This window comes from Ruditapes philippinarum, unplaced genomic scaffold, assembly GCF_026571515.1.
Source record: "Ruditapes philippinarum isolate M1 unplaced genomic scaffold, ASM2657151v2 ctg598_1_1_1_1, whole genome shotgun sequence".
Taxonomy (NCBI): domain Eukaryota; kingdom Metazoa; phylum Mollusca; class Bivalvia; order Venerida; family Veneridae; genus Ruditapes; species Ruditapes philippinarum.
In genome coordinates, this window is record NW_026859523.1 from 204,760 (window position 1) to 231,659 (window position 26,900).

The 26,900-nt window shown below is 35.6% G+C and overlaps 1 protein-coding gene across 1 annotated transcript; it reads left to right on the forward strand.

Moving 5' to 3' along the window:
* The first annotated feature begins 18,722 nt into the window (after positions 1 to 18,722).
* On the forward strand, positions 18,723 to 20,859 carry LOC132756825 (uncharacterized). The gene is made up of 3 exons (XM_060747965.1): positions 18,723 to 18,854; positions 19,216 to 19,295; positions 19,662 to 20,859. Exon 3 carries the CDS (start codon positions 19,969 to 19,971, stop codon positions 20,857 to 20,859), a length of 891 nt encoding a protein of 296 aa, XP_060603948.1. The 5' UTR covers positions 18,723 to 18,854; positions 19,216 to 19,295; positions 19,662 to 19,968.
* The last annotated feature ends 6,041 nt before the right edge of the window (positions 20,860 to 26,900 follow it).

Here is a 26,900-nt window from a genome sequence, read left to right on the forward strand (position 1 = left end):
CCATGCAGAACTCTGGTTGCCATGGCAACCGAAAGAAAAAACTTTAAATATCTTCTTTTAAAAAACCCTAAGAGCTAGAGCTTAGATATTTGGCATGAAACATCTTCTAAATAAAAGCCCTGGGGTCAAAATTGGCCCCGCCCCAGGGGGTCATTGATTTTCCCTGTATGCATATAAGAAAAAAATTAAAAAATCTTCTTTTACAGAACTCAAAGAGCTAGAGCTAAGATATTTAGCATGAAACATGTTCTAATGGGTGTCTACTAAGTTTGTTCAAATAAAAGCCCTGGGGTCAAAAATGGCCCCGCCCAAGGGGGACATTAATTTTCCCTATATGCATATAGTAAAAACTTAAAAATATTCTTTTAAAGAACCCAAAGAGCTAGAGCTAAGATATTTAGCATGAAACATCTTCTAATGAGTGTTAACCAAGTTTGTTCAAATAAAAACCCTGGGGTCAAAATTGGCCCCGCCCCAGGGGGTCATTGATTTTCCCTATATGCATATAGTAAAAACTTAAAAAATTTTTCTTTACAGAACTCAAAGAGCTAGAGCTAAGATATTTAGCATGAAACATGTTCTAATGGGTGTCTACTAAGTTTGTTCAAATAAAAGCCCTGGGGTCAAAATTGGCCCTGCCCCGGGGTCATTGATTTTCCTTATATGTGTATAGCAAAAACTTTAAAAAATCGTCTTTGAAAAAACCCAAATAGCTAGAGTTTAAATATTACGCATGAAACATCTTCTATTGAGTGTCTACAAAGTTTGTACGAATAAAAGCCCTGGGTCAAAATTGGCCCCGCCCAGGGGGTCATTGATTTCCCTTATATGTGTTATAATAGCAAAAACTTAAAAATCTTCTTAGAAAAAACCCAAATAGCTAGAGTTTAGATATTAAGCATGAACCATCTTCTGGCCCGCCCCAGGGGTGTCATTGATTTTTTTAATGTATGTGTATCTTCTTTAAAAAACCCAATGAGCTAGAGCTTAGATGTTTAGCATGAAACATCTTATGGGTGTCTACCAAGTTTGTTCAAATAAAAGCTCTTGAGTTTAAATTGGCCCTGCCGGGGGGGGGGGGGAAGGGGCCTTTATACAGGTGAGCGACCTCAGGGCCATCATGGCCCTCTTGTTCTATTTCTTTAGGGATTCTTTTTTTATCGCCACATCAGCGTTGTTTGTGCCGTGTGGAGGCTGTAAAAAGTCGCATCGTACATTCAATCAGAGATGTTATATTTCCGATCCTTAAAGATCGTTCAGCACGATATTATTGTTGTGCTTGTGATATTTTTAATTTTAATTTTCGGAATTTTATAGTTGGGTGGTTCCAATATTCCTACTTGCCTGCTTTTTAACTTTGTCTTTTGACGTCTTATCTGTGATATGTAGGCTTCATAACCTCTGATCCCCTTTCAAAATTCTATTTTATTTAGTTCCGCCCATTGTTTTCTCGTTTAGGGCACACGCTTTCTATTACTTGGGGACCATACGCCGCTTTTCATGGAATGGCACAAAGTGTCACGTTGAAAGTTCTATGATAACCGCCGTATGAACACATCTGCGGATGTTTCTAAATTAAAAATTTCACCATCTCGTGTTTAAATGTTGAACTCTGCTTAAGCCGGTGCTAGGGGGCGTGGACGGTAACTTGCAATTTCCATTACCGTCCATAAACAGGCTCAATCAAACCGAGCCTGCAACATTTTCAGTTTTGTCGTGTTGGGCTTTCTTTAGGGATTCTGTATTTCTTTAGGTATTCTTATTTTTGCACAATCCTCCGGCGTAATAGTGAGGATGTCTCCAAATGAGCTTGGTCCAACAAGACTTTCATCAAAGGATAAAGGTTGTTTAATTACAATTTCCTGGTCATCTAGAATGGATTTATGACGACTAGTCTCTGGCTGTTGTAGTGTAGATGGAATCACTTGTTTGTTTTTTACTTTTTACTGGTCATAATTTCTATTACATATTGGTGGTAAGCTGATGATTTCTTGTGACTTTTATTAAGTATAGTATCTCTTATCGGCGTTAATGGTTTTCTAGGAATGGTATTAATTTGTTCGTCAATATCATTATCTATTTCTTTGTCTAGGCTCCTTTTTTTGAATCGCATAAAATAGATAAATACAGAAACCCCGAAGAAAGCCCAACACAACAAAATTGAAAATGTTGCAGGCTCGGTTTGATTGAGCCTGTTCATGGACGGTACTGGAAAGTGCAAGTTACCGTCCACGCCCCCTAGCACCGGCTTAAGCAGAATTCAACATTTAAACATGAAATAGTAAAATTATGAATTTAGAAACATCCGCAGATGTGTTCATACGGCGGTTATCATGGAACCTTCAATGTGACACTTCTGTGCCATTCCATGAAAAGCGGCGTATGGTCCCCAAGTAATAAAAAGCGTGTGCCCTAAACGAGAAAACAATGGGCGGAACTAAATAAAATGGAATTTTGAAAGGGGATCAGAGGTTATGAAGCCTGCATATCACAGATATGACGTCAAAAGACAAATTTAAAAAGCAGGCAACATATCCTAAGGGTGATTCAACATTATTCAAGTAGGAATAATGGAACCACCCAACTAGAAAATGCCAAAAGGTTGAAACTAAAAATACTACAAGCACAACAATAATGTCGTGCTGAACGATCTTCAAGGATAGAAAATATAACATCATTGATTAAATGAACGGGGAGACTTTTTACAACCGCCACACGGCACAAATAACACGCATGTGACAATATAATAGAGAAAAACAAAATCCCTTAAGAAAGCCCAACACAACAAAATTGAAAATAATGCAGGCTCTGTTTCATTGAGCCTGTTCATGGACGGTACTGGAAAGTGTTAGTTATCCTCCACGTCCCTTAGCACCGGCTTAAGCAGAATTCAACATTTAAACATGAAATAGTAAAATTTTGAATTTAGAAACATCCGCAGATGTGTTCATACGGCGGTTATCATGGAACCTTCAATGTGACACTTCTGTGCCATTCCATGAAAAGCGGCGTATGGTCCCCAAGTAATAAAAAGCGTGTGCCCTAAACGAGAAAACAATGGGCGGAACTAAATAAAATGGAATTTTGAAAGGGGATCAGAGGTTATGAAGCCTGCATATCACAGATATGACGTCAAAAGACAAATTTAAAAAGCAGGCAACATATCCTAAGGGTGATTCAACATTATTCAAGTAGGAATAATGGAACCACCCAACTAGAAAATGCCAAAAGGTTGAAACTAAAAATACTACAAGCACAACAATAATGTCGTGCTGAACGATCTTCAAGGATCGAAAATATAACATCATTGATTAAATGTACGGGGAGACTTTTTACAGCCGCCACACGGCACAAATAACACGGATGTGATCATAAAATAGATAAATACAGAAACCCCGAAGAAAGCCCAACACAACAAAATTGAAAATGTTGCAGGCTCGGTTTGATTGAGCCTGTTCATGGACGGTACTGGAAAGTGCAAGTTACCGTCCACGCCCCCTAGCACCGGCTTAAGCAGAATTCAACATTTAAACATGAAATAGTAAAATTATGAATTTAGAAACATCCGCAGATGTGTTCATACGGCGGTTATCATGGAACCTTCAATGTGACACTTCTGTGCCATTCCATGAAAAGCGGCGTATGGTCCCCAAGTAATAAAAAGCGTGTGCCCTAAACGAGAAAACAATGGGCGGAACTGAATAAAATGGAATTTTGAAAGGGGATCAGAGGTTATGAAGCCTGCATATCACAGATAAGACGTCAAAAGACAAATTTAAAAAGCAGGCAACATATCCTAAGGGTGATTCAACATTATTCAAGTAGGAATATTGGAACCACCCAACTAGAAAATGCCGAAAGGTTGAAACTAAAAATACTACAAGCGCAACAATAATGTCGTGCTGAACGATCTTCAAGGATCGAAAATATAACATCATTGATTAAATGTACGGGGAGACTTTTTACAGCCGCCACACGGCACAAATAACACGGATGTGATCATAAAATAGATAAATACAGAATCCCTAAAGAAAGCCCAACACGGCAAAATTGAAAATGTTGCAGGCTCGGTTTGATTGAGCCTGTTCATGGACGGTACTGGAAAGTGCAAGTTACTGTCCATGCCCTTTACACCGACCTAAGCAAAATTCAACATTTAAACAACTTGAAAATTCTGAATTTAGAAACATCCGCAGATGTGTTCATACGGCAGTTATCATGGAACCTTCAATGTGACATTTTCGTGCCATTCCACGAAAAGCGGCGTATGGTCCCCAAGTAAATGAATGTTTGTGCCCTAAACGAGAAAACAATGGGCGAAACTAAATAAAATGGATTTTTTTGAAAGGGGATCAAAGGTTATGAAGTCTGCATATCACAGATATGACGTCAAAAGACAAATTTAAAAAGCAGACTACATATCCTTAGGGTGATTCAACAATATTCAAGTAGGAATATTGGAACCACCCAACTAGAAAAATGCCAAAAGGTTGAAACTAAAAATACTACAAGCACAACAATAATGTCGTGCTGAACGATCTTCAAGGATCGAAAATATAACATCATTGATTAAATGTACGGGGAGACTTTTTACAGCCGCCACACGGCACAAATAACACGGATGTGATCATAAAATAGATAAATACAGAAACCCCGAAGAAAGCCCAACACAACAAAATTGAAAATGTTGCAGGCTCGGTTTGATTGAGCCTGTTCATGGACGGTACTGGAAAGTGCAAGTTACCGTCCACGCCCCCTAGCACCGGCTTAAGCAGAATTCAACATTTAAACATGAAATAGTAAAATTATGAATTTAGAAACATCCGCAGATACCCGTCAGTCCTGTTTCACGATGGGCTAAAATATGATAAACAAGATCAACAAGGAAAGGCGGCGTTCAATGAATCTTTAGGAAAACATATTTACAGTTTTCATTACAATCATGATCTTTGTTTGGTTTTCTGGTATGTGTTTTCCCACAGCCAGTGCAATGGTACATAAATCCATAATGAAAGGTTTGCAGGTGTATTCAGCAGTCACCAGGACGGTTGAATGATCTTGTTGGATTGATGTATTTCTTACAGAAGAATCTTGAATTCTGTAATAAATAAATACTATTTCGGAATCTTGGGCTTTCTTTAGGGATTCTGTATTTATCTATTTTTTGGTAGTTAAAGAATTTCATCTGTGGTATAAAAACAAATTATATCTCTAGCGTAACAAGTTAATATTTATACTAGTATAAGTTTGGCTTTCTGTATATTTCAGGTCGTGTGGAGTGTGGCGAAGAATCTTTCTTTAGGGATTTTGTTTTTCTCTATTTTATTGTCACATCCGTGTTATTTGTGCCGTGTGGCGGCTGTAAAAAGTCTCCCCGTACATTTAATCAATGATGTTATATTTTCGATCCTTGAAGATCGTTCAGCACGACATTATTGTTGTGTATACATGTTTAATGGTATTTTTAGTTTCTTCTATTTGGCCATTTTCAACTTGGGTGGTTCCAGTATTCCTACTTGAATACTGTATATACACCCTTAGGATATGTTGCCTGCTTTTTAAATTTGTCTTTTGACGTCTTATCTGTGATATGCAGGCATCATAACCTCAGATCCCCTTTATAAATTCCATTTTGTTTAGTTCCGCCCATTGTTTTCTCGTTTAGGGCAAAAGCATTCTTTTACTTGGGGACCATACGCCGCTTTTCATGGAATGGCACTACTGTGTCACATTGAAGGTTCCATGATAACCGTCGTATGAAAACATCTGCGGATGTTTCTAAATTCAAAATTTCACCATTTTCGTGTTAAATGTTGAATTCTGCTTAAGCCGGTGCTAGGGGGCGTTGACGGTAACTTGCACTTTCCAGTACCGTCCATGAACAGGCTCAATCAAACCGAGCCTGCAACATTTTCAATTTTGTTGTGTTGGACTTTCTTTAGGGATTCTGTTTTTCTCTATTTTATTGTCACATCCGTGTTATTTGTGCCGTGTGGCGGCTGTAAAAAGTCTCCCCGTACATTTAATCAATGATGTTATATTTTCGATCCTTGAAGATCGTTCAGCACGACATTATTGTTGTGTATACATGTTTTGTGGTATTTTTAGTTTCTTCTATTTGGCCATTTTCAACTTGGGTGGTTCCAGTATTCCTACTTGAATACTGTATAATCACCCTTAGGATATGTTGCCTGCTTTTTAAATTTGTCTTTTGACGTCTTATCTGTGATATGCAGGCATCATAACCTCAGATCCCCTTTCTAAATTCCATTTTGTTTAGTTCCGCCCATTGTTTTCTCGTTTAGGGCAAAATCATTCTTTTACTTGGGGACCATACGCCGCTTTTCATGGAATGGCACTACTGTGTCACATTGAAGGTTCCATGATGAACGTCGTATGAAAACATCTGCGGATGTTTCTAAATTAAAAATTTCACCATTTTCGTGTTAAATGTTGAATTTTAAGCCGGTGCTAGGGGGCGTGGACGGTAACTTGCACTTTCCAGTACCGTCCATGAACAGGCTCAATCAAACCGAGCCTGCAATTTTGTTGTGTTGGACTTTCTTAAGGGATTCTGTTTTTCTCTATTTTTTTTGTTTTGTTTGATGGATCATAACAAGTGGATCTACAATGGTCATCAGTTACTGTGGTAAAGAAAATTGTATCAAAGGTTCATATATTTAGTAACATTTCAATAATAATCTAATGTAGTGAAGGACATTATTGTATATACCAAGTAGGTTTGTTATTTCCTGTGTAAGGTTTAAGTCTGTCATGGTGTACTACTTTTGTAGGTGACTTTGGTTCTTTCTGTAGTTTAAAATATGATAAACAAGATCAACAAGGAAAGGCGGCGTTCAATGAACGCAACCCCCACATGACCCAGCAACAAGAATCATTAAACAATCATTAATCTTTTTAACAATAACCATGGGACCAGTCTAAGATCTTTGTAATTTAGGGCTTTTGCCTTTTGTACGTCTAGGATCATGATATCATACAATATCACCTTCTTCATATGGATGATAATAAGTCACTCTGTCATACATTCTCTTCATTTGGAATGAAGAAATATATCTTATTTTGTTCTTGCATAGTCATGAATCTCTATAAAATTCTGGAAACAAAGTGATCCCTCGGAAGCATTAATCACAACAAAATAACATAAGAATTGCAGACTCGGTTTGATTGAGTCTGTACATGAGGGATAATGAAGGGATAATTATAAGTTTATTTTCTAATTCATACACAAAAGTCGTCTGTCTGTGTATTTGCATTTTCTACAGGTCTACCCATAACAAGATCTATTGGGAGGTTGATTTCTCTGCCAAACATCATAGCACATGGGGAAACACCGGTACTTTCATGGAAACTTGACATGTAGGCAAGCATGAGTAAAGGTAAATGAGAACACCCGTCTAATTAATTTTCACTAACAGGCGGCAAGCATATTCTCTATCGTACGATTTGCTCTTTCTATCATTCTGTCTGAAATTGGTCGTGCAGCAGTTGTTCTTGTCTTGTTGATACCTAACAGTTTACATGTTTCTTGGAATACTTTTGATTCAAAAGTTGTTCCTTGATCACTTTGAAGTTCAAGTGGTACTCCAAATATGGAGATGAATTTGTTAACAAGTTTCTTAGCTACATATTCACCCACTTGATGAAATAGTCGCCAACAACAAGTATGAAATTATTTCCACGTTTGGATTAAGGATATGGACAAATATGGCAAATCTTTCTAAAGGCATACCAACATGGTGCTTTAGCTTTCCTTGGAGGAGTTTTCCTCCGGGCACATTAGTCACATGTGTTACACCAATATTTTATATCTTGGCGTAGTTTATACCAGTGAAATCTCTGGATAACTTTTTGTGTAGTTTTTCTAATTCCTAAATGTCCAGCAGTGACACTGCTGTGTAATTGGTTAAATATGATTTGTCTTAATTTGTGTGGTATTATAATTACGATTGGACTTGGCTTCAAAATATTAGCTTCTTCAGTCATGTAAAGTATGTCATTGCATATTTTTAATCGGTCAAAGTTTTGCCAGTAATACTTTATTTCTTCATCAAACTTGGATATATCCTGCCAAGCAGGTTTTTGTTTGTCATTGACCCACTGTCTAATTATAGAGATATGATTAACAAGATCAACAAGGAAAGGCGGCGTTCAGTGAACGCAATCCCAATATAACCCAGCAACAAGAACCAGTGGCAAGGAGCCCAGGCGGACCCCAAACAAAAACAGGATAGAGCACAAGACAGCACGGACAGGTTAAGGTTAATCACTAAAATGATAAATAATTTGTAACTGATAAGGAATTTAAAGAAAACAAATAAATGATTGAATAATAGGCCCACAGAGGGCACAGGGAAGGGGACCTGGGGAAGAGGGGGGTTAATCAAAGAAATAAAAAAAGGGGTAAAGTGGGAAGATACTTACCGTAGACGAGAAAACAAGGGACACAAGCAAAAGTGTCACCAAAACAGTATGAAACAACATAGACATACATCTGACGAACACAGAGGGGCGCCGCCTTGGAACGGACAGCAGCATAATAACTGCTGGGGAATTTAAACCGGTTAATGGTGCACCAAACCTCGCTCTTAGCCCCACCATGTTCCTATAAACAAGACAGTGTAAATAAAATGAATCCCAGCCAAGTGAAATTCTAACAGTTGTTATGGTTACAAAAGGTTAAATAAGTAAAACACCAAAATGATCATGTAGAAACATATAAAAGTAAACCCAATGACCATAACAAAAGTACTCAATGTCCTAAAGGAAGACAGAGCAATAAAAAGATCACCTACAAGGACCCGACGAAGCAAGGCAGAAGACGAATATTAAGATAATTCAGTCCCAAAGGGCTTTAAGAACTATCCATCATATGAGTCTCCCACTTGGTCCGTCAGATGTAATCAAAAGAGGAAAGCGTAGTGTCCAACTGTAAAGGGTTTGAACACTAAAAATGCAGTATGTCTTAAAATAGTAGGGTCATAACCTCTTTTGATAAAACGTTTAATGATTTTAGTAAAAACAGCAGAAAAATTACCATGACCCAAAATCTTACGAAGTTTGTAAATCACAGAGTTTGGGGTCTTGTTTTTGAAAATCTGAAATATTTTGTAAACTGTCTATGGAAGTTTTATCAGTACTATGTCCGGGAATATGTTCCCTTGATTCAGTGGCACATACTAACTCAGTAATTTCAGGCATTTCTTTAGTTAAAGGATTTGTTGATAGGGAGTTACAACTTTCAAGGTAAATTTCTTCAACACGGGTGCAGTATTTACATTTTTCATCTGTACATGGTCTACGGCTAAGGGTATTTAAAGAAATTTTTCAAGGTCTATATTGGACTGAAAAATCATATTGGTCTAATATTTTTAGCCAACGTGCTAGTTGTCCTTCACAATTTTTATTAAATCGGTCTGTTATAACAGAAAAATGGGCTCCATATATGTAATGATGGAAATGTCTAATACTACATATACTACTAAGTAATTCTCTTCTCGTGGTACAATAATTTCTTTCGGTTCTCGTCAGGCATCTGGAATAATAACCTATAACTTTTTTCTCCATCTTGTACTTGGTTTAACACGGAGCCTATAGAAAATTTACTTGCACCACATTCTAAGGTATATGGTATGCTAACACAGGGGCACTTGTTTAGAGCTCCTTCAGTTTCTGAAAGGAATTTTGACATTCATTAATTCATATAAAAGTTTGTCCTTTTTCTGTAAGTCTGTGTAAAGGTTTTGCTATCTCTGCAAAGCCTGGTATCATTTTCCTGTAAAAACCAGCTAAACCAACAATAGATCTAACTTCTCTGGTATGTGTCGGTGTCGGCCATTCAGTTACTGCTTTGACTTTCTTTGGGCATGGTTGAATTCCATATTCACTGATCTGATGTCCTAGGAAAGAAACATTTTTCTGAAAGAAATTACATTTACTGGGGCTAAGTTTGAGATTTGCGTTACGTACTCTCTGAAACATCTTATCTAAATGTATCAAGTGGTCATCGAAAGATTTGCTGTAACATAAAATGTCATCTAAGTATATAAGGCATATATTGTAAGCTAATCCAGCAAAACATTTTTCCATAAGTCTTTCAAATACTGCAGTGCATGTACTCATCCCAAAAGGCATTCTTGTATACATATTAGTATTGGAGCCAAAAGAAAAGGCAGTTTTAGGTTTGTCTTTTTCGGATATTCCTATTTCGTGAAAGCTTGTTTCATGTCTAGAGAACTGAAATATTTATTATTACCTAAAGCTTCTAAACAGGAATCTATTCTAGGGAGAGGATGACTATCATATTTTATCTTGGTATTTATTTTTCTATAATCTATCACAACTCTGGTACTACCATCTGGTTTTGGTACTAAAATAAGTGGAGAAAGCCATAGAGAACTACATGGTTCTATAATACCTTGGTCAAGTTATTTTGTAATTTCTTGTTCTGCAATTTTTCTTTTCTCTAAGGGTAATCTATAGGGTGGTGTACGAACAGGTGGGCTATTCCCAGTATCAATCGTAAATTCTACAAGTAAAGTAAAACCTATATCAATGGAATTTTTGGAAAATATATCTTGATTTTTAATCAAGAGCTTTTGTTTGTTTGTTTTGATTTTTACGGCACGTCAACACATAACTGGCCATATCGTGCCGAATGCTATAATAGGCTTAAAATGTTATGTAAAACTTTGTAAATGACAATAGAAATGAGCCAATTAGATCCTAGAATACAAGTTTATCTCTTTCAAATAATCAATTATGTTTTTTGATGGAATTGTATTAAAGAGTTCTTTGAGTGAATTTACAGAATAAAATCTATTACGGGCCTGTGAAAAATCAGGACATTCGAGAAGAAAATGCTTGACAGTTAAATTTTCATTACAACCTACACAGAAAGGGGCATTGTCATTTGTGAGGAGATAAGAGTGGGAAATTTTAGTGTGTCCAATTCGGCATCGAAGAAGAACTGTTTGATCACGGCGGTTTGACAGAGATAGAGATGGTGACACATCAAGAGATGGTTTTATATCGTGAAGTTTATTAAAAACGGCATTGTCCCAATTTGCTTTCCATTCAGATGATACGAGTTTATTTATAGCCGGTCTAAAATCACAAGCAGGCATCAATAAGTCAGTTTTTTGAAAATTTAATGATTGTTTAGCTTAAGCATCTACTTTTTCATTTCCTCGTATACCTACATGACTTGGAATCCAATATAATTTAACAGATTTTGTTTTTAGTTTATCATGAAATCGTAAAAGAACTTTCTTTATCATGATATTGTCAGATTTTTTATTTTGAATGGCACTTTAAACTTTAACTTCTGGTCATTTGACAGTTCTTTACAACCTCTTTTGTAAGTTTCTTCACGATAAGAAGGGATATCATAATTGTTTTGAGTTGTCATCCCGGTGTTTATTTCTTGGACACATTCAGAAGGTACAACCTCGGTCGGGCACAAATTTCCTATTACAGTACATTTATTTATCTTCAAGGGTTCATCAAAAATATTTACTAATCTAACAGGGATAATTCCATCAAAAGGGTCAACAAGTACTTTTCCTACTAGTACTCCACTGCGGTCAATAAAATCTAACTTTCCTTCAATTATAGAGGTTTGAGGGATCACTTTGTTTCCAGATTTTGATATCTATCAAATGGATCAATAGGTTTAACGTTGGCTATGATTTCTGTTTGTGGAGGAATGTCTATAAATTCAGTGGTAGCTATTCTGGCACACATTGGTTTAATTGAACTTTCATGTAAGAAACAATCTATTTTCTGACCATTCATTATAAGTTTCATTTGGCTTAGTAAAATATCACATCCATTACTAAATAGAAAGTATCTGCCTAAAATAACATCAGTTTTTATGTTTTGTTTGTATGGATTTTTACGGCACGTCAACACATAACTGGCCATATCGTGCCGAATGCTATAATAGGCTTAAAATGTTATGTTAAACTTTGTAAATGACAATAGAAATGAACCAATTAGATCCTAGAATACAAGTTTATCTCTTTCAAATAATCAATTATGTTTTTTGATGGAATTGTATTAAAAAGCTCTCTGAGTGAATTTACAGAATAAAATCTATTACGGGCCTGTGAAAAATCATGACATTCAAGAAGAAAATGCTTGACAGTAAAATTTTCATTACCAACCAATTGCGTTCATTGAACGCCGCCTTTCCTTGTTGATCTTGTTTATCATATTCTACACAGAAAGGGGCATTGTCATTTGTAAGGAGATAAGAATGGGTAATTTTAGTGTGTCCAATTCGGCATCGAAGAAGAACTGTTTGATCACGGCGGTTTGACAGAGATAGAGATGGTGACACAACAAGAGATGGGTTTATATCGTGAAGTTTATTAAAAACGGCATTGTCCCAATTTGCTTTCCATTCAGATGATACGAGTTTATTTAAAGCCGGTCTAAAATCACAAGCAGGTAACAATAAGTCAGTTTTTTGAAAATTTAATGAGTGTTTAGCTAAAGCATCTACTTTTTCATTTCCTCGTATTCCTACATGACTTGGAATCCAATATAATTTAACATATTTTGTTTTAAGTATATCATGAAATCGTAAAAGAAGTTTCTTTACCATGATATTGTCAGATTTTTTATTTTTAATGGATATTCAAACAGAAAGCGAGTCAGAAAATATCACAAATTTATCGTGGGTATGCTGTGCTATGTATGACAATGCTAAATCGATAGCTTTTGCTTCAGCAGTAAAAATTGATGCATTATCTGGTAACCTCATACTAGATGTAAAGTTATTTTCAAACACAGCCGCACCTACTTTGCAACCTTCTTTTGAACCGTCCGTATAAATATGTATAAAATTTTCATGTTCTTCCTTAATTGCTAGAAACTTCTCTTTGAAATGTTCATGTGAATTTGATGACTTTTTTATATTTGAAAGGTTAATATTTATTTCAGGGGAATTATAAGTCCAAGGTGGAACATCCTCATCGTCATTTTGAAGGATACTGACAGGATTAATTTTAAGTTTATCTAAATCATCTTTTAAACGAAGGCCTAATGGTTTAATTTCCTTTGGTTTGTTAACAAATTTTTCAATATAACTTGGTTTGAAAATAATATTTTTGGCTGGATTTTTGCTATTTGATGAAATTCTAGTTGCATATTGAAGTGATAGCTTTTTTCGACGAAGTTGAAGCGATGGTTCCCCAGCTTCCGCATATAGACTTTCTACAGGTGAGGTGCGAAATGCACCTAAAGCTAACCGTAAACCCTGGTGATGTATGGTATCTAGCATGTGAAGATATGATTTTCTTTCTGCTATCAGTACTTCGTGTTGAAAGACATTACCACCTACATCTATAGTCAATTTTGTCTTTCCATAAAATGGTGACGTTTCACCTTTGGCTGTAACAAGTTGTATAGTTACAGGTTCAACTGGAATTTTAAAGTCAGATGATAGCTGTTCAAATTCAGAAGTCTTCAATATTGTAACATTGGAGCATGTGTCAATAAGTGCAGTAAGATTTCTAGTTTGAATGCGACAATTTATAAAACAACCATTGTCAATTTCGGTTTCACTTAATGACTGGATTGACGGCCCTGATGATTGTATCGACTTGTGGGCCACCAGGTCGATTGGTTGGCGTTTCCCGACTGATTATAATTTTGTCTTCTTGTGGAGTTTTCATTTCTATTATTTCTGTCACTTTTGGCATTGTATGTCTGAGTGGAATTACTATATCTGGGCAAGTTTTGTCTAGATCTCTGGAAATAATCGTTTGGAACATGTCTATTTGTCATGGATCTGTTAGATTGATCTTTTTAAGGTCAGTTGAGTCTCTATTAATTGACTCTAATGATTTGCAGATGGTATCAAGTTTAAGGTCTTTTCTTTCCTGTTCTGGGTCAGTGACTGATGCTACTAATTTATTCCTTTGTTTATCTGCTGTACGGAAGGCCTCTAATCTAATAGCTGCTTGTTCAGCTTCTTATAGGGTTTTTGGTGATATTTCTTTTAGTCTTAATCTAATCTCTGAGTCTGTAATAGCATCAATAAAGTGATTAAAGGCTATGACGTCAATTACTTCTTTAGAAGCACTGGTATAAGTGTTTCTTGTTTGTCTATAAATATCTTGTGACAATTGAGAAATTGTCTCCCCTTTTTGTTTTACTCTGGTTTTAAGTTTTATAAATGTCTGTTCTATTGGCGGGACCATAACGTTGATAGAGAAGGTCGACTAGCAGTTTATAGTCACAATGGTCTCTTGTATCAATTTCAGTCAACATTGATCGGGCATCACCTTTTAAACAACTAGCTTGGCAAAGTTCTTTGGATCTAATGTTCCAATTATTCAAATCACTACAAATTTGAAATGATATTAAAAATTCATTTAAGTCTTCGGTACCATCAAAAGTTGGAGGGTTTCACTTTGATAGTGTTTGTATTTGACATTCTATATGAAGAGGTCTGGTCATCATAAGAAAAGTTACTACTAGGTATGTCAGTAGAATTTGAATTTCTGTTTTCAAATATATCTTGTCTTCTTTCTATGTTTTTAAGTCTCTGGTCTACAGCTTCTTCCATTGAAGTGAGAGCATTTATCATTTGTATATAGCAATCTCAAGTATTTTAGCTTCAGATTGGGTAATACTGTCTTGTGCCATAGAGACTGGTCTTGAATAGTCTGAGTCTTGAGATAAAAAATATTCCCTATCAGTATTTGTATGGTCTACTTTGGACATCAATGTCCATGTCAATTTGATTTTGTGCCATCTGGTAATGAATAGCAATATCAGGTTTGGTAATAATTAGTCCCCTACCGGTTTAACCACGAAGTGGTCAAGGTGAGGTATAGTGATGGGGCTATGTCCGGCGTCCGTCGTCGTGCGTCGTCAACAATTGGGTTGTTAACAGTCTAGCAGTCACAGTTTTGATTGGATCATCATCAAACTTTGTCAGAATGTTTGTCTCAATGAAATACAGATCGAGTTCGAAGATGGGTTATCTCGGGTCAAAAACTAGGTCACAGGAGCTAAAAATAGAAAAAGCTTGTTAACACTCTAGTGGCTGCAGTTTTGACCAAATATTCTGGAAATTTGTCAGGAAGGTTGTTTTGATGATTTCTAGGTCAAGTTCGAAGATGGGTCCTCTCCGGTCTAAAACTAGGTCACAGGAGCTAAAAATAGCAAGCTTGTTAACACTCTAGTGACTGCAGTTTTCATCCAAATATTCTGGAAATCGGTCAGGAAGGTTGTTTTGATGATTTCTAGGTCAAGTTCGAAGATGATTTATCTCCGGTCAAAAACAAGGTCACAGGAGCTTAAAATAGAAAAAGCTTGTTAACACTCTAGTGGCTGCAGTTTTCATCCAAATATTCTGGAAATTTGCCAGGAAGGTTGTTTTGATGATTTCTATGTCAAGTTCGAAGATGGGTCATCTTCGGTCAAAAACTAGGTCACATGAGCTAAAAAAAGAAAAAGCTAGTTAACACTCTAGTGGCTGCAGTTTTGATTCGAATATTCTGGAAATTTGTCAGGAAGGTTGTTTTGATGATTTCTAGGTCAAGTTCGAAGATGGGTCATCTCCGGTCAAAACCTAGGTCACAGGAGCTTAAAATAGAAAAAGGTTGTTAACATTCTAGTGGCTGCAGTTTTTATCTAATCTAAATATTCTGCAAAATTTGTCAGGAAGGTTGTTTTGATGATTTCTATGTCAAGTTCGAAGATGGGTCATCTCCGGTCAAAACTAGGTCACAGGAGCTAAAAAATAGAAAAAGCTTGTTAACACTCTAGTGGCTGCAGTTTTCATCCAAATATTCTTGAAATTTGTCAGGAAGGTTGTTTTGATGATATCTAGGTCAAGTTCGAAGATGGGTCATCTCCGGTCAAAAACTAGGTCACAGGAGCTAAAAATAGAAAAAGCTTGTTAACACTCTAGTGGTTGTAGTTTTCATCCAAATATTCTGGAAATTTGTCAGGAAGGTTGTTTTGATGATTTCTAGGTCATATTCGATGATGGGTCATATCCAGTTAAGAACTAGGTCACAGGAGCTAAAAAAAGAAAAAGCTTGTGAACACTCTAGTGGCTGCAGTTTTCATCCAAATATTCTGGAAATTTGTCAATAAGGTTTTTTTGATGATATCTAAGACATGTTTGAAAATGGGTCATGTCCGGTTAAAAACTAGGTCACAGGAGCTAAAATAGAAAAAGCTTGTTAACACTCTAGGGGCTGCAGTTTTCATCCAAATATTCTGGAAATTTGTCAGGAAGGTTGTTTTGATGATTTCTAGGTCAAGTTTGAAGATGGGTTATCTCCGGTCAAAAACTAGGTCACAGTAGCTAAAAATATAAAAAAGCTTATTAACACTCTAGTGGGTGCAGTTTTGATCCAAATATTCTAGAAATTTGTCAGGAAAGTTGTTTTGATGATTTCTAGGTCCAGATTGAAGACGGGTTATGTCTAATCAAAAACTAGGTCACAGGAGCTAAAAATAGAAAAAGCTTATTAACATTCTATTGGTTGCATTTTTGATTCAGATATTCTGGAAATTTGTCAGGAAGGTTATTTAGATGAATTCTACGTCAAGTTCGAAGATCGGTCATCTCCGGTCAAACGCTAGGTCACAGGAGCTAAAAATAGAAAAAGGTTGTTAACACTCTAATGACTGAAGTTTTGATCCAAATTTTCTGGAAATCGGTCAGAAAGGTTGTTTTGGTGATTTCTAGGTGACGTTTGAATATAGCTTATCTACGGTCAAAAACTAGGTCAAAGCAGCTAAAAATAGAACACTCTAGTAGCTGCAGTTTTGATCCAAATATTCTGGAAATCTGTCAGGAAGGTTGTTTTGATGATTTCTAGGTCAAGTTTGAATATGGGTCGTGTCTGGTCAAAAATTAGGTCACATTGCCCAAATATGGAAAAACCTTTTAAACACACTAGAGGTCACATGTTTGACTCAGTTGTCATCAAACTTGGCCATGATGCTTGTCTAAGACATTGCTTGGATGCGGTTGTGTGAGGTGAGCGATCCAGGGCCATCATGGCCCTCTTGTTTGTATTTTTAGTCCTAGAGGCCCCTTAAAGGGGCCAATCAAAGTAATATGAGCAATCTTGATAAAAGACTACCCAAGAATGCTACAGACAAAGCTTGGTGCTCATCCATCAAGTAGTTCTGTAGGAGAAGATGATTTAAGTTTTTATTTTTATATTAAGCTCTGTTGACCCCTAAAAGGGGCCAATTGAAATGACATGAGCAAATTTAAGTGCGACTCGTCACTGTCACAAGGATGCTACAGACCAAATTTAAGGTTAATCTGCCCAGCAGTTTCAGAGAAGAAGATGATTGTTGACGCATGACGACGGACGCCGGAGCATCCTCCATTGACACTAATAGCTTACCCTGAACCTTCGGTTCTGGTGAGCTAAATAACTAACAAACCAAAAACAATTGGATTATGTAGACCAACATATGTTGTCTGAAATAATGGTATTACGGGTAATTTGTTACATTAAACTATTGCTTCAATTCATGCTTATGTTAAAGTCAAAGTAAAAAAGACGAAAACAGGGTCCCTAAAGAAAAAAATCTGGACACAAAGTGATCCCTCAGAAGCATTAATTACAACAAAATTACAAAAGAATTGCAGACTCGGTTTCATTGAGTTTGTACATAAAGATCGTCCAGCACGACATAATAGTCCAGTCATTCTATTTATAACCTAGAAAAAATTGCAAAAGAATTAATTCCTTGTTCATCGTACGTAACAAGTTTTTTCAGTAACAACTGGTGTGAATCGTGTGATGTTAAGCATTTACTAGGAATATAAAAGAAAGTAAGTTATCTTTTGTAATAATTCCTATAAATATTGAATTTCAACATTAAACAATGTCTAAAATGTTTGATATTTAAGCCAAAATCGAGTTTACAGCAGAGAAATGAACAATACATAATTATGCATCAAATGAAGGTTAAATATCTCTTTTTGGCCCTATCAATATGTGCATAGCAGATGATCAATTATTTTATATAAAATATATGTTGTTCCTGTGTATAAAATCATTTTTTATATAACTGGTAAATAAAGGTCTGCAAAAAAATTAAAACTACGGCAGCGTGTTTGGGTCAAAATTCGGAAATTTGGAAAATAACTCTTAAATATTTTTTTGGCGATTTATGACAAAGTTTTGGCTAAATAAGTTTATTATGCATGTTAAATGTATAAGTTTAAGTACTTTTTTATTTGTTTCATTTTAGATTGACATTACTGTACCAGTGGAGAAGTCTTTTAATTGAAGCTGGTTCGTTACGTGCATGTAGGTTTAAAGGTAAAATAGATACTTTAATTATGTTACCAATGTACAATACTAATTTATATAATACTATTCAATTAGTTATATCCTCATGCTTTCGCTGTCATTTCATATATACTTTTATGTGTAGTAAACTATTTTCGTGGATATGAAAGCTTAAAATAGATAAAATAAAAAGTAAAAAATAATACCAAGCCACTGTATTAAAAAAAAAAATAATGAAAGTATTTTTTCTTTCAGGTAAAAGACATGTGAACTGGAGAAATGAAGGTGTGGGCTGAACTGTAGGAACTTATAGCAGTGGTAAGTGTGTGTTTTTGGTTAGATTTTTAACGTGTGCTATTGTCTATGAAATTAAATAAAATTTTATAATTAACTACTCCTGATACCATTTATTGTATTGTCATATTTTATTTTGCAGAAATGTCAACCTGATTGGTTTTAATGAGGTGTTCCAGTATATTGATAAAGCAGTCAATTCACATGTAGTATTATCTGAGGTCAGATCATATTTCAATTCAATAAAAGGTATGTGATGTGTTTTGAGAATAAAATGAATTGCTCTGTATCATAAAACAAACATTGAAAATGAAAATTTAGCAAAGCAAAACATGCAAAAAAGAATAGCAAACTTGTTTTGATTGGGGCTGCTAACGAGTTGTTCCCAGAAAAAGAAACCCCAATTTGGCAGCCAGCTCCGTCAATATTCATTTCTTGTCGGTGAATATATATAACAATTAAACTTAAGCTATACGTGTAGCTTTTGGCAACTTTTTATCTATCTCTATCATTAAGGTAAATGTTTGTACAATTAAAGAAAAATATTATTATTATTATTTAAAGAAAACCAATTCTGGGTTTTATATGCTTTGTTTGTTTTGTTTTTCAGACATAGTGTGTAAAATCATGTAAAATCTTTGGCAAGACAAGCAGATCTAAAAGCGTTTGCCTTCTACATTCATGTTCATGGTATGCTCTATTATTTTACGTTATTAAATAATTTTAAACCAATGACTACTAACAAATAGACATTCTCTTATGATATGAAAAAATATGCATTGTAAGGACACTATAAAAGCAAAACAATAACAGACCCCATTTGATTGGGACTGTCAACGATTACTTATATAATATCAACACAATTCACGCCATCTTGCATGTACATAGCTAAATAATATGATAAAAACATTTCACACAAAGAACTAAAAATGTAACAAAAATGATTCAAAACCGAGGATGATTTTTTACTGGTGCCACACAAGCCAATACTTCATATTAGTTCGGTCTTTAATCAACTCTTATGTAGATAGTTCAATATTTCAATTTAAGTTTTAGGGCACAACATGATGGATGACCAAGAGAACAGCAGACGTTTGAGATCAGAAGAGAACTTTAATATAAAATCTGACTGCTTATTCTGCACAAATTATGCTAAATCAAACAAAAAGAAATTGGTGGTGATGTGTGGGATGTTAAAACTTTAGATTTTCAAGATACAATTATTCGGAAATGTAAAGAGAGAAATGACTTGTTGGGTATTGCTGTGCTTGGGCGAATAGAACACATTATTGATCTGCCTGCTGCTGATGCAGTTTATCATCAAATATGCAATACAAACTTCAGGAATCGAAAAGACATACCTATGAAATACCAATCAAATACAAGAAAACGCCAAAAACTTAGTGCAAAAAGTCCGGGGAGACCTATCAATAGAGATCAACAATTGGCATTTGATGAACTTGTGCGTTATGTCGAAACATCTGAAGGTAAAGTCATTTCAGTGAGTGATCTTGTCAAAAAAATGACCGAGCTTTGTGGTGACAAGTCTTATACTGCAAAACATATGAAAAATAAGCTTATAGAACACTTTGGTTCTGATATTGTTATTGGGAATCTTGATGGTAAAAGTGACTTCATAAGCTTAAAAACTACTGCATCAAGTATAATTCATAACTTTCACAAGAGGCAGCAAAATGAACAGTCTGACGAACGAGAAAATATCATAACAACTGCTGCTAAACTTATCAAAAATGACATACAATCAATACAGTGTGATAAATCTTTCTACCCTTCATCAGAAAATGTTAAATCACTTAAAGAAAATTTAGCTTTTGTGCCAACAAGTTTGCTTGTATTTTTGAACAATATTTTTGTTGAGAAAAACAGTGAGGTAAAAATAGCTACTATTGGCCAAGCAATAATGCAAGCATGCATACCTAGAAATGTAATTTGCCCATTACAATTAGGTCTAGGTGTACAAATGCACCACCATTTTGGTTCTAAATTCCTTGTTGAAACTTTGTTTCAGTTAGGTCTTTGTGCATCCTATGGTGAAGTTCAAAAGTTTGAAATGAATGCAGCAGCTTCAAACACCACATCTATCCAAGATTATTTCCCTGGACAGTTTATGCAATTTGTAGCCGACAATGTAGACCATAATTCTTGTACACTTGATGGACATAATACTTTTCATGGAATGGACATCATTTCATGTAAAACTCCTAAAAATTCCAAGGACGAATGCCAACTTTAGCAATTTATCGGAGGCTAACAAAGACATAAAGTATTACAAGCCACCTGAGAATACAGTGTCGGCCGTCAAATTTGAGGAGCTAACTGATATTTCCCCTAAGAATATGACCCTCTTCAATTCTGCAAACTTTTTTGTCAAAACTGTTTGGATTTCAAAACAGACAAGGCCTCAACAATGGTATTCCTTTAGAAGGGCTTGATATCCTGAGGTTCCGTAAGTTTACACAAGGCATGCACAAGCAAAACATCCGTCCAAGTAGAGACATTACCATCGACCACGGCTGCATTTTTGTATTACACACTGCGTACATATCTTCAGACTCAGATATGGCTTGGAAACAATGAACTGAATCCTGTAGACTGGGGATGGGAAGTAACTAACAACAAACTATATCCAATAAGGACACATCTTCTGCCAGCTCCAGAACCTCTACTCAAAGTTATACGATGTTATTGTAGACAGAACTGTGATTCTAAACGGTGTACGTGTTGGAAATATGGATTAGATTGTTCACAAGGTTGTGGGGCCTGTCGGGGTACCTGCTCGAACTCTTCCGCCCTTAATGAGAATGACGATGATGTGTCTGAAAACTGAATAACTGTGATGGTCAAAGACCGAAAACATTGTATTAGTATTCATTTGCATTGTAAGAGGATTAAGAAGATTGTTAGAAATCTTTAAGTCATATGTACGTTGTAATGGATTACCGTATACACATCAGTTTTGGTTAACTAATGTTTTTATTTAACAACCAAACTTGTATTTTCTTGTATACTATATAAATACAGTATATATTTGTATGACACTGTATTCTCAAGCTCAAGTAAAAAAAAATATGGTGTGTTTATATTATTGTTTTATGTAATTCAATTGCTTTCTAGTAATTAATAGGCATACAAGTGCTTGTTTAATATATTTATTTTGTAGCTGTAGTTTAAATATTTAGTCTCACTAATAATGATAAATCTACTCCTATATATGTTATAATGCTATCGTATTTCATAACGAATCAATTTCGTTACATACCTTAACCAAATCCTGGTTTTGTTAAAATAACAGTTTCTGTATTGACCACGTTCATTTATAGTCCATATACCTTGATTGTGTTTAAAAACTGAAAGTTGAATTGTAGCTTAAATTTTAGCGACCAAAATTATCTATAATTGACAGTTATTTGCAGATATATATGTATATGAATTTCATTTGATATAAAATCAAAATGAAGCTTTAAAAATAAAATGAACTTTGAAATCAATTTGGAACAAGTCTAAAAGATATATATTTTGTGTACAATAGAGATTTGAATAATTTATGTCATTTTGTATTTTAATTATTGTATTATTTCTTTTTGAAATAGGTGGAGTAAATTATCTACCCCTTTGTCATGAATGTAGTAAAATGGTTGAAAGTTAGTTTCTTTATTGTTTATTATTACTTTCAAAGAATAACACTAAGATACATCAACTGAATGATATGTTTCAATGAGTATCTTAAAAGTAAAAATTTGAGAATGTGTTGTCTTTGCTGAAAAAGTGGGTGGGGTAATATTTTACCTCCGGCATATGACAAATATGAGCTAAATATAAAAAAATGGCAAAGTTTATAAAACCACAAGTTTCTACAAACATGTTTTGTCTTCAATTGCTCAAAAACAATGAAACGATCAATTTAAACGGAAAAACATAGAAAAATTAAACAAGCTCTGTCAATTCAGTCTAATTCTAGCAAAAGTTTAAGGCATGTTTTATTTCAAATATTTGAGTTTTTTCCGCCAAAGCAAAACAGTTGAAACTCTTATCACGTTATTCTACACATATAAAAATACTTAAAAACATGCAAATAAATTCTTTTGCAATTTTTTCTACCTTTGGCCATTTTCGGGCTAGAATGACTGGACTATAACTGTTGTGTTTGTGGTATTATTTTTAGTTTCAAATATTTGGCATTTTCTAGTTGGGTGGTTAAAATATTCCTAATTGAATAATGTTGAATCACCCTTAGGAAATGTTGCCTGCTTTTTAACTTTGTCTTTTGACGTCACGTTACAGTACCGTCCATGAACAGGCTCAATCAAACCGAGTCTGCAACACTTTCAATTTTGCCGTGTTGGGCTTTCTTTAGGGATTCTTATTTTCTCTATTAAATCATCTCGTAAGCATCTGTCTTTCAAGCTATACTTTTAAAACGGTTTTCGTATTTCAGACTTCACATATCCCACTCCTTTCGCCCTTGTATCCACTCCAGGTTTTTGTTTGGTGCCTTCTGGTTGCCCTACTTGGGTGTGTCGGGGGGCAGCGTCCTGTTAACGTTGCCTTTGCCTTGTTGATCTTTATTCGTATTTTTGTGTGTTGAGCTTTCTTTTGGGATTCTGTTTTTCTCTACTTGATAATTAAGTTACTAAACTTGTCTCTTTCTAAACAATCAATATCTTTGACATAAGGGTTGCTTAATTGTACGGCATACTCCATTTAAGGTCTAACATATGTTGGACTATATATTACATAACTTGCACTTTCCAGTACCGTCCATGAACAGGCTCAATCAAACCGAGCCTGCAACATTTTCAATTTTGCCGTGTTGGGCTTTCTTTAGGGATTCTGTATTTATCTATTTTATGATCACATCCGTGATATTTGTGCCGTGTGGCGGTTGTAAAAAGTCTCCCTGTACATTTAATCAATGATGTTATATTTTCGATCCTTGAAGATCGTTCAGCACGACATTATTGTTGTGCTTGTGGTATTTTTAGTTTCAACTTTTCGGCATTTTCTAGTCGGGTGGTTCCAATATTCCTACTTGAATAATGTTGAATCACCCTAAGGATATGTTGCCTGCTTTTTAAATTCGTCTTTTGACGTCTTATCTGTGATACGCAGGCTTCATAACCTCTGATCTCCTTTCAAAATTCCATTTTATTTAGTTCCGCCCATTGTTTTCTCGTTTAGGGCACACGCTTTTTATTACTTGGGGACCATACGCCGCTTTTCATGGAATGGCACGGAAGTGTCACATTGAAGGTTCCATGATAACCGCCGTATGAACACATCTACGGATGTTTCTAAATTCAAAATTTTACTATTTCATGTTTAAATGTTGAATTCTGCTTAAGCCGGTGCTAGGGGGCGTAGACGGTAACATATGAAAAACAAGATCATCAAGGAAAGGCGGCGTTCAATGAACGCAACCCCCATATGACTTGCACTTTTCAGTACCGTCCATGAACAGGCTCAATCAAACCGAGCCTGCAACATTTTCAATTTTGCCGTGTTGGGCTTTCTTTAGGGATTCGGTATTTATCTATTCTAATATATTTTGGAAATCTTTAAAAAAGAATAAAACAGAAAACCTAAAGAAAGTCCAACACAACAGAATTGAAAATGTTGCAGACTCGGTTTGATTGACACTTTATGACTCAGAAACGGAAAGATTGTACTCGAACTCCATTGTATCGTTCGACTCATTGTATCGATCTATTTCTAAATCTTACAACATTTTTTATTAAGCGCCACCTACCGATTGTTTACAATCGGAACGTCCTCGGCTATTATCTATAAAAACTTCGGAAACAGTAGTTCTACCACGTGGTTTGATATGTAAACATAATGTAAAACGAATGTATATATAATTGACATCCAAAAGAAAATTAAGTCTGTTACGGTACAGTTATGATTGAAAATGACTGACAACCATTTTACTTTATACATTGAAAATAAACTTGTCTACAACTACCAGCTTTTAAATTACCGTTTGTTTACATGTCTAGTTTCTTAGCGTAGGCTAGACAAAAATACCGTATCCGTTCTGTGTATTCATACTATTGTGTTCGAGGTCCTTATCCGAAATACGATAGACAAGATAACAAGAAAAGGCGGCGCTCAATGAACGCAACCCCCAAACGACCCAGCGACAAGAACCAGACGGACCCAAACAAAAACAGGGCAGGGCACAAGACAGAGCACGGGCAGGTTAATCGCTAAAATGATAAATAATTTGTAACTGATAAGGAATACAAAGAAAACAAATAAATGAGCACAGGGGAAGGGGACAGAAGACCCGGAAAAGGGGTGGGTTGAAATTAAAGAAATAAAAATTAGGGGCAAAGGGGAAGATACTTACCGTAGACGAGAAAACAACAAGGAACTCGAGCAAAAGTGTCACCAAAACAGTATGAAACAAGATAGACAAACATCTGAGGAACACAGAGGGGCGCCGCCTTTGAACGGTCAGCAGCACCAGTACTGCTGGGCAGGTTAAAATCTGGAAGCAAAGTGATCCCTTGGAAGCATTAATCACAACAGAATTACTAGTACAAGAGAATTGCAGACTCGGTTTGAGCCTGTACATAACCGGTTAATGGTGCACCAAACCTCACTCTTAGCCCCACCATGTTCCTATAAACGTGACAGTGTGAATAAAATGTAAACTGACGGAAAGTAAACTGACGGAAAGGGCCAAAAAGTTGCAATTGCGATTGTTTACACACGCATCAGTACACCGCTTTACTTTCGCCTCAGTGTTTGAGCAAAATTTCCACCAGAGCATGTTTAGAATAGCAGCAAGTACCTTTTATAGCGTAATTTCTTCATTTGTCATTGTTTTTCTTCATATTTTTGTTATTTACATTGCTAAAAAGCCATCCTGCGAACTGGAAAACTGTGACAATATAATATATGATAAACAAGATCAACACGGAAAGGCGGCGTTCAATGAACGCAGAGTCACGTAATCCTGCTTTCAAAATGTTTAACTATGGAACGCCTTCCCGTCAAAACTATAAGTAATGTCATTTGAAATTCGTGAATAGTTTGTATTTGATATTGCAGTCAAAACATATTCATTTAAGCTTTAAAATTGTTAATTGTTTCTTTTTCAGGAGGCAGACACTATAAATAGGCGTTTACAAGATGACCGTGCCAATCTTTTTTTAAACTTCAGAGAGCATTAGAGGCTACAAGAAGTGGAATGTCAGTCTACAGAGCATCTTTACTCTTTAATGTTCCTCAAACAAATGTGATAAACAAAATCAACAAGGAAAGGCGGCGTTCAATGAACGAAACACTTCTAGACAGAACCAGTAGACGTGTTGCTGCTGATGCAAAGGTGGGGGCATTAAACAATCTTTACCCATGTAGTGTTTACTAATTATCCGGATAATTACGGTACGGGATTGATGGCCTTTTTCCCGGGGTTCAAAGTGCACTCTGGGTAGTTGGTTTATGGTAATGGCGTCGGTTACTTTGCGGGTTTTTTAGCAGGATTTAGTATTGCCATTCGTAGCGTTATACGCTGTGTATTTGTTGAATTGTAAAGCCTAAACACGCGCACACTTTATTGGTGTTGTCGGCAGGATAAATTGTTTCAATTGGGATCGGGCAGATTGGTTTTTAGACAGCGAATCGGTCGGGCGTGCGGCGCATGTGACGGGTTCTCGCTGTTGGCTTTCTGCAGCTTTTGAGACAATTTGGCGGATTAAATTTTATAAGTTTCGTGTGTTAAGGTCCTCGGCTGTAATTTTGAGTTTCGTGAGATCGCGTTTAGGAGTGGAAATTGGCTCGGGACTCTGAGTTTGGGTATATTCGTAAGTTCCCGGTAATTTACGGTGCGTAGCGCATGCGCGGAACGTTGTGATTGGCAATTTTTCCTGCAAGCGGTGATTTTGAAACCGGAAACATAATTTTTGTTGTTTTTACAGATTAGAAGCTTTTAGCAGATCAATCAAAAGACAAAACAATAGTGTGGTAATTCCCTGGCCTGTTTGGTTAATTAATTAGGATATTTGTATTTTTCGCGTGGTATTTCAATCGCGTGGACTTAATTATTTTATGACCATGGGTTAAAGCTCCTTTTTTTCGGTAAGGCAGAAATGATTTGATAGCTGTGCTGTACTAATATTTAGTGTGGATTTGAATGAATAATTATTTGAAGTAGATTTTGGTTTTCAAAAATTGTTTCATAATAAAAATATAATTTTTATTTATTTCTAATTCAATAGTTTTGAGCTTTAGTTCATGGATTGATAAATTGTATCTTAGATTGTGAAT

Coding starts and splice junctions, on each gene's coding strand:
- LOC132756825 (XM_060747965.1), top strand. CDS start 19,969: ATGAAATACCAATCAAATACAAGAAAACGCCAAAAACTTAGTGCAAAA.